Source organism: Pleuronectes platessa, chromosome 7 (genome assembly GCF_947347685.1).
Source record: "Pleuronectes platessa chromosome 7, fPlePla1.1, whole genome shotgun sequence".
Taxonomy (NCBI): Eukaryota; Metazoa; Chordata; class Actinopteri; order Pleuronectiformes; family Pleuronectidae; genus Pleuronectes; species Pleuronectes platessa.
The window spans coordinates 523035-534756 of NC_070632.1; the positions used below are offsets into that span (position 1 = coordinate 523035).

Consider the following 11722-nt stretch of genomic DNA (forward strand, 5'->3'; position numbering starts at 1 on the left):
TGATAAAAATAATAGAAAATAAAGGATTTTTTCATACGATATGATATCTTATGTATTAACCTCATTAATACTTTAATCTTATAAACAGTTGAACTTAGTTAAATGTTTATACAAATGTTTGTTTTCGATGACTCTAAACCCCGCCCCTCGGGCTTTGGGTCACGTGACGGAGGGCAGGCCCGCCGGGCGGGGTTATCGAGCAGCCCCTCCTCTCAGCGAACGGGATGCTGCTTAGCTTCTGGTTAGCTTAGCCTAGCTTAGCCTAGCTCCGGTAACGGTAACCGGTTCATGTACCGACGGCTTCTCTTGTGTCGCGATGACGTGAAGCAGCGTCAGGCAGCGGCAGGCTCAGCTAACGGGGCCGGGGTGTTGGGCTCGCTGCTCGGGTTAGCTGACTGGGCTAGCCCGCTTCGGCTCGCGGTTCACCAGGAGCTATCCTCGGGGGACACAGACAACCAGCGGCCGGTCTAGTTCCGGTGAATCCGCGGCGGATGATGGACGGAGCAGCGCTGCTTTAGGAGGAGGAGAGCGGGGAAGCTCCGGGTGGAGTTAGCATCAGGCCTGAACCCCAACACTGCTTCCTCCCTTCCTTCTTCCTTCTTCCTTTCCTTGGTCACTTCCTTGGTCACTTTCTCCCTTAGGATGGAGCCCGGCCTCAACCCGATGCCACAGTTCCCGGAGAACTCCTATAAAAGTAAGTGATGTTCGTGTTGATGTGTTTCACACCTGTATGCTGCCCTGTACAGGTGTTGACCTTTGACCCCTGCAGTGACCGAGGAGGACGTGAAGAGGCTGATTGAGTTCAGGGCGTCCAACGAGGCTCTGTTCACCGGGAAGAGGAACTCTGCCAAGATAGCGTGGAGGTATGAACCTGGATCCTGTAGCATGATGTGTGGTATGTCTCCTCTGCTGCTGAGCTTGATTCTTCCCCCCCCCCCCCCCCCTGCAGCACCATCCTGAAGGGCCTGGGTCTGGAGGGGAAGCTGACCGCGGACCAGATCGCCAAGAAGTGGGACAACCTGCGGACAAAGTACAAGGTAGGGTCAGGGTCCGGGTCCGGCGTGTCCACATGAAACTCAAGTTCTCACTACCACTTTCACCGGAGTGTAACCTTCCCATCCAGGTTATGGTTTAATTTCTCTGATTACACACATGTACAACTCGCCAGCGAGGTGTAAACAAGAATAAACATGTCTGCTCAGATATGTTGGCTTCTATTGGCCGGTTGTGATGATCACGTGGTGGACGTAGTCAGACCTGCGAGAGGACAGACACAGAGTGGACACGTCTGCTGCATCAGAGACTGTGAACTGATCATTAGAGATTTGTTATCACCTCAACAACAGTGAAGTGTGTGAAGGTTTGATATTAATCCAACATTTAGCTTAAAATGACGATTCCACACATGATGTATTATTTTGAAAAAACGATCAAATAGAGCGATATTAAAGTAGATATATAAAAGTCTCAGTCTGTCCAAACAGTTCAAACTTCATTAGTTCTTATCTTCTTCAATTTGTTCCCGAGACATGTTTCTTGTTCAGAAACACACAAAGTCTCTCACATTATAACTTTTTCCTTTTTTGTGTGAAGACTCTTTAAATAAGATTTCATCTGAAAAGGTATTTCCGGTGTGTCTGTATCTGTCTGTAACGCTTGTTGTGTCTCCCAGGATCTGAAGCAGCCCTATCAGGGTCAGGACAGCATGGGGGGTGTGGTGGAGTCGTGGCCCTGGTTCCACATCATGGATGAAGCCATGCAGGGTCGACTCTACAACAGCAGCCTGGTGCTCAGCCTGGAGCCCAGCACCGGCCACCGCGGCAGCAGCCAGTCGAGCCAGACGCAGGAGAACACCGACATCCTGGAGTTCCTCATCAAGACGGAGATGGAGGATTCGGTGGCAGCGGGGACGGTGGAGGACGATGGGATGGATCCCACGGACGCTCCTCCCACAGAGGGAGTCCCAATGGGCTGGAGGAGGATGACCGAGTGCTCGTATAAAAGTAGGCAGCTCCTCTTCACTGTTGTATCAACACAGTTTAGATGTCGGTTTCTATACTCTCAGCCCAGAACACAGCGTTTCCTTGATCTGTAGAATCGTAGCTCGTTGTTAAAACCTCCTCCTCTTCTTCAAAGTGACGGAACCAGAAACCGAGCGGATGATCAAACTTCGAGCTGCGAACGAAGCGCTCTTCACTGGCAGGAAGCATTCAGCCAAACCGGCCTGGAGGTGAGTTCACCACCTACACTGTGGCAGTGGTGGCGCCACCATGTGGTGAGCAGCGAGCAAACGGGTTGTGAATTGTTTAGTAACCGAGTTGGAGTAGAACATTGGGCCTCGTTCACTAAGATGTTCTTAATTCCACATAAAAAATGTGCATGCCCAATATCTCCAAAAGATTCATGACACCAGCCGACTCGCCACCTTGCGTATGTTTGTAAATCAGAATCATTCTAAATCGACAGTATTTAGGGAACTGCCACACCTCTATTTCCCTTCTTAAGGACATTAGAGAAAAGGTAAAAAAACTACGCAAAATACACACTTCTCTGTATTGTGTCCTCCGCAGTGATGATGTTTGACAAAAAAATAAACCTTAGCTGCAATAACTGAGGCGGTGAACGCTGTGTCCTTCACGGAGCTGAGCTGTGGACATTTCTCTGAGATGCATCGTGACGTGGAATCTGCCAATTAATCAGAACAGGACGGACGCACAGTAAAGGTCCAGGCGTCCGGCTCCCTCCCATAGGCCAATACACAATTTAACAAAAGCTCAAACTGATACATTTCAAAACATCATTTCTGATTTACTTTGTGTAAAGTACAATATATAGTATAAAGCTCTTCAGGCTCCAACCTTTTTATTTTTGTCTATTAAAAAGGTTTTTAGAGTTTTAATATATTAAGCATTAAGTTGAAGGGGTGTGTGTTTACACTTTCTAGGACAGCCGGGCCTTCATCATTTTGGATCATGTCGTCAAGCCACTAGAGGGAGCTATTGATAAACTAAGAAATGTCTCAATACAAAAGGAACATCAATATCTTAAAATCCTAAATCAGATGAAACCTGACATGGTAAATTAATGATCCTCTTTATTCCAGTCTGGACGATACAGACACTAGTTGTTCCAGTTTGCTGTGCGTGTCCTGGCCTTAGTCCTTAGCCCAAGTGAAGGAGTTCAAGTACCTCGGGGTCTTGTTCGCGAGTGAGGGTACTATGGAGCGTGAGATTGGCCGGAGAATCGGAGCAGCGGGGGCGGTATTGCGTTCGCTTTACCGCACCGTTGTAACGAAAAGAGAGCTGAGCCGCAAGGCAAAGCTCTCGATCTACCGGTCGATCTTCGTTCCTATCCTCACCTATGGTCATGAGGGCTGGGTGATGACCGAAAGGACGAGATCGCGGGTACAAGCGGCCGAGATGAGTTTTCTCAGAAGGGTGGCTGGCGTCTCCCTTAGAGATAGGGTGAGAAGCTCAGTCATCCGTGAGGGACTCGGATTAGAGCCGCTGCTCCTTTACTTAGAAAGGAGTCAGCTGAGGTGGTTCGGGCATCTGGTAAGGATGCCCACTGGGCGCCTCCCTTGGGAGGTGTTTCAGGCACGTCCAGTGGGGAGGAGACCTCGGGGAAGACCCAGGACTAGGTGGAGAGATTATATCTCAACACTGGCCTGGGAACGCCTCGGGATCCCCCCGTCAGAGCTGGTCAATGTGGCCCGGGAAAGGGAAGTCTGGGGCCCCCTGCTTGAGCTGCTCCCCCCGCGACCCGACCCCGGATAAGCGGACGAAGATGAGATGAGATGATGAGATGAGAGTGTCCTGGCTGTGTTTCAGTCTTCAGATTGTGTGTCTGTTGTCCTTCGGGACGGGATTGATTTTGAGCATCATGTCTTGCAGAGCCATTCTGTACGAGCTGGGTCTTCAGGGGAAGCTGACCACTGATCAGTTAGCCAAGAAGTGGGACAACCTGAAGAGGAGGTACAAGGTAGGTGCAGCCACCTCCAGCTCCAGAAACCACGCCCCCTTTCTCACACCTGCCACCAAGCAGCTCGGAGGGCGACGCCTCCTTTTCTCTAGTTCCGGATGTGAATGTCAAACACAGATTAAGATCAAGATTTCCTTTGTGTTCAAAAATGAACATTTCTAAGATTAATATCGGATTGGTTTAGTGGGTGAAATAGGCCTGGAGCTCAATATGGTGCTGTTGACCCCGATGCCATCACACCTCAAACTGACAGGGCAAAGCAACAGACAGGGCAAAGCAACAGACAGGGCAAAGCAACAGACAGGGCAAAGCAACAGACAGGGCAAAGCAACAGACAGGGCGAATCAACTGACAGGGCAAAGCAACTGACAGGGCAAAGCAACAGACAGGGCGAAGCAACAGACAGGGCGAAGCAACAGACAGGGCAAAGCAACAGACAGGGCAAAGCAACAGACAGGGCAAAGCAACAGACAGGGCGAATCAACTGACAGGGCAAAGCAACAGACAGGGCAAAGCAACAGACAGGGCAAAGCAACAGACAGGGCAAAGCAACAGACAGGGCAAAGCAACAGGCGAAACGTCCAGAAAGGGAGGGAAGACGGCAGGATCACTTTACCACAGATATGTTGACAGACAAATTCAACAAGAGGCCAAATCCTTACTTGTCACTGTGTCCCTGAGAAGTGGCAGCTGGAGAGTTGCATTCTGGAATTTGACATCCATCTCAAAAAGACCAGCGAAACCATCCAAGAGCAAGTAACCAGTGTCTGTCAGTGGTCAGGGCCTGAACATGAAGGCGGTTCACTCTCCTTGTGGCTCCACAGATTGTGGCCAAACGTTCTGCCACAGCTCGGTTGTTACCCGACATGTTAGAGCAGAGTTTAAGAGGAAGTAGCCGTGTAGAGACCTCGGGTCCCAGTAGCTGGAGCTGGTGGCAGTGCTGGCAGGACGTTAAGGTCCCTCTGTGGACGATCTGTAGAGTTTTCTGTCTCTACCAGGAGCTGAAGTTTCCTGCTCGAGGGGTGGAGACCAACCCCAGCTCCTGGCCCTGGTTCTACCGGATGAACGACGCCATGGAGGGACGCTTTGCCAACGTGGCTCCCGTCCTCACGCCCATCGTGGAGGACGAGGACGAGGACTGCGAGCCTCTGTCCCCAGCGCCCAAGAAACGAGCGCGCCGGAGCCGGGGGGGGATGGCGGAGTTCCTGACGGAGTCGGAGATGGACCTGCTGGTGGACCATGAGGAGAAGAACGGGTCCACGGCTCTGGGAGAGCTGCACCGGATGTCGGAGTTCACCTATAAATGTAAGAGTGACAGAAAACTGTCAAATCAGGTGGACGCTTGATTTATGATTTCACAACGTTCAAGAATTTCATTAGGTTTTCAGAAAGTCCTCAAAGTCTTCTGATTAGGTTTTAATCAGTAAATCATCAATGAATCATTTGAATTGAATTGATCACAGAATATCATTATGTATTTTCATGTTGTAACTTAAAACTATTAGACTCACAAGTACAACACACAAGTCACATGACCAGTCACCTACACTGGTCATGTGATGTAAACAGGAAGTAGATTGTCTCTCCAGCTGGTTGCTTAGTAACAGAAACTCCTCTGAAGGAGGAGCTGTGATGGGGAAGTGGAAGTGTAACTGACAGGAAGTGTCACTGACAGGAAGTGTCACTGACAGGAAGTGATACTGACGGGAAGTGATACTGACAGGAAGTGTCACTGACAGGAAATGATACTGACAGGAAGTGATACTGACAGGAAGTTATACTGACAGGAAGTGTCACTGACAGGAAGTGATACTGACAGGAAGTGATACTGACAGGAAGTGTCACTGACAGGAAGTGTAACTGACAGGAAGTGTCACTGACAGGAAGTGATACTGACAGGAAGTGTCACTGACTGGAAGTGTCACTGACAGGAAGTGTCACTGACAGGAAGTGTCACTGACAGGAAGTGTCACTGACAGGAAGTGTCACTGACAGGAAGTGATACTGACAGGAAGTGTCACTGACAGGAAGTGTCACTGACAGGAAGTGTAACTGACAGGAAGTGTCACTGACAGGAAATGATACTGACAGGAAGTGATACTGACAGGAAGTTATACTGACAGGAAGTGTCACTGACAGGAAGTGATACTGACAGGAAGTGTCACTGACAGGAAGTGTAACTGACAGGAAGTGTCACTGACAGGAAGTGTCACTGACAGGAAGTGATACTGACAGGAAGTGTCACTGACGGGAAGTGTCACTGACGGGAAGTGTCACTGACGGGAAGTGTCACTGACGGGAAGTGTCACTGACGGGAAGTGTCACTGACGGGAAGTGTCACTGACGGGAAGTGTCACTGACGGGAAGTGTCACTGACGGGAAGTGTCACTGACGGGAAGTGTCACTGACGGGAAGTGATACTGACGGGAAGTGTCACTGACGGGAAGTGTCACTGACGGGAAGTGATACTGACGGGAAGTGTCACTGACGGGAAGGGCTATTGACGGGAAGTGTCACTGACAGGAAGTGTCACTGACAGGAAGTGATACTGACAGGAAGTGATACTGACAGGAAGTGTTACTGACAGGAAGTGATACTGACAGGAAGGGCTACTGACAGGAAGTGTTACTGACAGGAAGTGTTACTGACAGGAAGGGCGACTGACGGAAAGTGATACTGACGGGAAGTGATACTTACGGGAAGGGTTACTGACGGGAAGTGTTACTGACGGGAAGGGCTACTGACGGGAAGTGTCACTGACGGGAAGGGCTATTGACAGGAAGTGTAACTGACAGGAAGTGTAACTGACAGGAAGTGTAACTGACAGGAAGTGTTACTGACAGGAAGGGCTACTGACAGGAAGGGCTATTGACAGGAAGTGTGACTGACGGAAAGTGTGACTGACGGGAAGTGATACTGACGGGAAGGGCTATTGACAGGAAGGGCTATTGACAGGAAGTGTAACTGACAGGAAGTGTCACTGACAGGAAGTGATACTGACAGGAAGTGTTACTGACAGGAAGTGATACTGACAGGAAGTGTCACTGACAGGAAGTGTCACTGACAGGAAGTGATACTGACAGGAAGTGTAACTGACAGGAAGTGTTACTGACAGGAAGTGATACTGACAGGAAGGGCTACTGACAGGAAGTGTAACTGACAGGAAGTGTTACTGACAGGAAGGGCTACTGACAGGAAGGGCTACTGACAGGAAGTGTGACTGACGGAAAGTGATACTGACGGGAAGGGTTACTGACGGGAAGGGTTACTGACGGGAAGGGTTACTGACAGGAAGTGTTACTGACAGGAAGTGATACTGACAGGAAGTGTTACTGACAGGAAGGGCTATTGACAGGAAGTGTTAGTGACTGACAGAAAGTGTAACTGACAGGAAGTGATACTGACAGGAAGTGTTACTGACAGGAAGTGTTACTGACAGGAAGTGATACTGACAGGAAGTGTAACTGACAGGAAGTGATACTGACAGTACATGTAACTGAAAGGAAGTGTGACCGACAGGAAGTGTGACGGACAGGAAGTGTGACCGACAGTAAGTACTACTGACAGGAAGTGTGACTGACGGGAAGTGGAAATTCCTGGAGGAGTTGTTTCCTGTGAGTATCCAATGAGACAAAATGCTTTGTGACCATGAATCCTGCGTCTGTCCTCTGTCAGTGACCGAAGACGACACCAGGCGACTGATCGAGTTACGAGCTGCTAACGAGTCTCTGTTCACCGGGAGGAGAAACACTGCAAAGCCGGCCTGGAGGTAAAGGAGCACAAATACATAAATATAATATAGATGTTGATATTTGATTAAAGAGTTTGTTGGGTGTAAATTTGGGGAATTTTGCTGTAATAAAGAAGATAAATAAATGTGAGTCATCAAGTCACAGCACAGAAAGAATCTGAGATTAAATCAGATGCCCCTGAAGCCATGTCGTCAGGGGTTCTGGACTCGTGTTTAAGAATCTGTCGCTCTCACATCCAGACCCGCCTCCCTCGCCTCCTGTCCAGTCAGCGTTAGGAATACTAGCATTATTAATGACAATAAAGTTGAATCTAATCGAATCTAATTTTTAGTTAGCATTGGTCAAACGATGCAGTGGCTCAGATCTGAGGTTACATGTTACTGAGTGGGGTTGGTCTACAGGGGGATCGTGAAGGAGATGGGTCTGACGGGGAAGATAACACCAGACCAGGTCGCCAAGAAGTGGGACAACCTGAAGACCAAATTCAAGGTGACGTGTGTGATCGTCCTGCATCTAACAACAGGACACCCCTCTGTCCAACTGACTGTCTGTCCTCCTGTGTGCAGGACTTGAAGTTCCCTCCCCGGGGGATGGAGAACCAGACTAACCCGGCCTCATGGCCCTGGTTCCACCTGATGAATGATGCCCTGGAGGGACGTCTGTCGGGCAAAGCTCCCAAAGTGACACCCATCTGGACCAATGAGGAGGACGCCGTCTTTGGCTCGTCTCCTCCCGACAGAGACTGTTTGATGGCAGAGAGGAGCAGCGTGTCGGAGCTGGAGAGCATGGTGGGGGGGGACAACACAGAGTCTGATGGGAACGTCACCTACATCGACGCCAGTGGGGAGGAGTGTTCAACGCCCTCTGACCTCTCATACAAAAGTAAGACGAGTTTCCCCGACAAAACGTTAACTTAAACTTTTCGGCTGTGAAAACCTGTCCACACGTGTCTCACAGTGACCGACCAGGACACCAGGACGATGATCAAACTGCGAGCGGCTAACGAGGGCTTGTTCACCGGGAGGAGGAACGCTGCCAAGGCCGCCTGGAAGTGAGACTCTGATCAAACTCACAGCAACTCAAGTGTCATATTTTATCTGTCGTCTGTTGGTGACGTCCTCTCTCTCTCTCTCTCTCTCTCTCTCTCTCTCTCTCTCTCTCTCTCTCTCTCTCTCTCTCTCTCTCTCTCTCTCTCTCTCTCTTCCCTCCCCCCCCCCCCCCACACCCCTCTCCCAGGGCCATCCTGAAGGAGCTGGGGCTGCAGGGAAAGGTCTCAACCTACCAGATGGCAAAGAAATGGGACAACCTGAAGAGGAGATACAAGGTTCTATTTTCGCTAATTCAAGATAAACCTAGACCCAATTCAGGCGAATGTGTTGTAGGACATAGTTCCACTGAAGCTTGAGTGTTTAAAGTTACTTGAGAAATCAGTTTGTTACTTTTTTAACCATATTTAAACCTGTTGTAGTATGATATTTAGGACATAAGGATTTATCCTCTTTCATCTATCGTCCTGGTTTCGTCTCCTTAGGATCTCAAGTATCCTCCTGTAGGGATGGAGAGTGTAGCAGACAGCGCCTCCTCCTGGCCGTGGTTTCACCTGATGAATGACGCCATGGAGGGTCGGCTGGCGAGCAGCGCCCCCCTCCTCGCTCCTGTCACCCAGGACGAAGACCAGCAGCTTGACCCCGCCCCTAGACACAGGTCCCGCCACGTCCCTCCTCCTCCTCCACCCGCCCCCCCCTCTGACTACGGACAGGAGGCGTTCTGCGACGGCGCCGAGCAGAACCAGCGGAGCTCGGAGGCGTGCGATGGGCAGCTGGGAGGACTGGACAGGGAGTGGGAGATGGTGGAGAGGGAGAGAACAGCGCTGGAGCAGGAGAGGGAGATGGTGGAGAGAGATAGGGCGGCAGTGGAGAGAGAGAGGGCGGCGGTGCAGGCAGAGAGGCTGTGGTTGGAGAGAGAGAGGGCGGCGGTGGAACGGGACCGAGCCATGGTGGAGCAGGAGAGGGCGGCGCTGGGCAGAGAGAGGGAGGTGCTGGACCAAAGAGCCTTGATGCTGAGCCCGGTCGGACCCTCCGGACATCTCAACGCCCTGATGTAGACCACGGTGCTGTGGGGATGTAGAGCGTCCCTGTAGAGCTGCTGGTCTGTGGAGGTCTGGACCTCCTGTGGTGAGGGGTAAGCCAGAGGAGGCGTCGAGCTGCTGCTCCGCTGGGGAGCGCCCGTCTGGATGGTGGCTGCTGATCGTCCACACGTAGCTGGTGATGGACAGACCAGGGACCTCACTGGGCGACTGGACCGGGGGGGGGGGGGGGGGGGTCAACCATCTCAATAGGAGACATTTCAATGACCTCCTCAGTTACACCTGCACTCCTCACACATCTTCTCATCAGGCTGGTGTCTGCGGCTGTGATGATCAGAGGCTTCTTATGTCTGACGTGTGGCGATACCGTGAAGAACACGTGTATTCACATGATTTAAACATGTGAATCCAGTGAAATAATGATGTTCATCTATTAAATTCATGAGTGTCTCCATCCCCATGTTTCTATCAGATAAAGTTAATGAGCTGAGGTCATCGACAGGATCTGAATCTAAGTTCATATGAGACCATCAGGGAGGCCCCGTTCACACCTGGTGTTCACACCTGGTGTTCACAGCTCCCAGTTCAGGTGTGGACACTCCGATCAGATAGAGATCTGATCCCACCAGACCACAATCTGTTATCAGTGTGAACCTGAGTCCGTCCTGGGACACATGAAGGACGTCCTGGGACAGATTAGGGATGTCCTGGGACACATGAAGGACGTCCTGGGACACATGAGGGACGTCCTGGGACAGAGGAGGGACGTCCTGGGACAGAGGAGGGACGTCCTGGGACAGAGGAGGGACGTCTCTGAGCCTCAGTTTTACTACGAGTCAAACTGTTTGTCCCTGATTTGTTTGTATGGACACATCAACACTGATCAGCTGATCATGATAGTTTATTAAACGTCTTTGTTCAGATTCTGCTGACTCGTCTCTTTCACACACTGACATCATCAGACTCCTCTTCAACTCAGACAGGATGAAATCAACAACTTGTTGTGTACTTGTCTTTAATAACTTCTGAGTGTTTCTAACTGATCTCAGTTCAGCTCCACTCTTCAGCATTGTGTTGCTTTAACTAAGAAGTTACTGACTTGTGTTTTCTTCTGCTTGGCTGATGATGAGCTCCTGAGCTCAGCGTTTGAATGTGATTCTTCTTCACTGGTCTCACTGGTCTCACTGGTCAGTGCATCGTGATGCTGCTCTGCAGAGACGCCGTCATACGGAGGTCGATCAGAGGCCTTCACAGGAAGAAGACAACATTTCATAAAGTATAGAATCTGTGTAAAAGTGAAACAGGTCAAACCTGATCTGGGTCCAGAATGAAGCGGTGAATTGGAGGCATGTTGACCACGGCTGCTTCACTGAAGGTTTGAATACAGGAAGTTTCAGCCACTTCCTTCTGCTCATTGTGCAGCACATGGAAGATGAGTGACAGAAAAATAATCATTAATTAAAACTCAAACAGGAACAGTCTGGAGCTGTAGACGGAGGTGAAGAAACATTAACAAGTCTGAGTGTGATGACTGGTTGTGAGCAGGAGGACGAGATGTTCTCAGTGTCACAGCAGAGCTTGGATCTGTTTCCAGCAGGAGGCAGGAGATGTTCTCAGGGTCACAGCAGAGCTTGGATCTGTTTCCAGCAGGAGGACGAGATGTTCTCAGTGTCATAGCAGAGCTTGGATCTGTTTCCAGCAGGAGGACGAGATGTTCTCAGGGTCACAGCAGAGCTTGGATCTGTTTCCAGCAGGAGGCAGGAGATGATCTCAGGGTCACAGCAGAGCTTGGATCTGTTTCCAGCAGGAGGACGAGATGTTCTCAGGGTCACAGCAGAGCTTGGATCTGTTTCCAGCAGGAGGACGAGATGATCTCAGGGTCACAGCAGAGCTTGGATCTGTT

At 50.3% G+C, this 11722-nt stretch overlaps 1 protein-coding gene across 1 annotated transcript; it reads left to right on the forward strand.

Moving 5' to 3' along the window:
- Window positions 1-208: 208 nt before the first annotated feature.
- On the forward strand, window positions 209-10742 carry zgc:171459 (uncharacterized protein LOC562056 homolog). Its single transcript, XM_053426371.1, has 13 exons — window positions 209-694; window positions 770-863; window positions 950-1037; window positions 1673-2003; window positions 2137-2230; window positions 3894-3981; window positions 4980-5286; window positions 7657-7750; window positions 8135-8222; window positions 8300-8615; window positions 8691-8784; window positions 8970-9057; window positions 9265-10742. The coding sequence occupies exons 1-13, from the start codon at window positions 643-645 to the stop codon at window positions 9835-9837; spliced, it is 2307 nt and encodes a 768-aa protein (XP_053282346.1). The 5' UTR covers window positions 209-642; the 3' UTR covers window positions 9838-10742.
- Window positions 10743-11722: the final 980 nt, after the last annotated feature.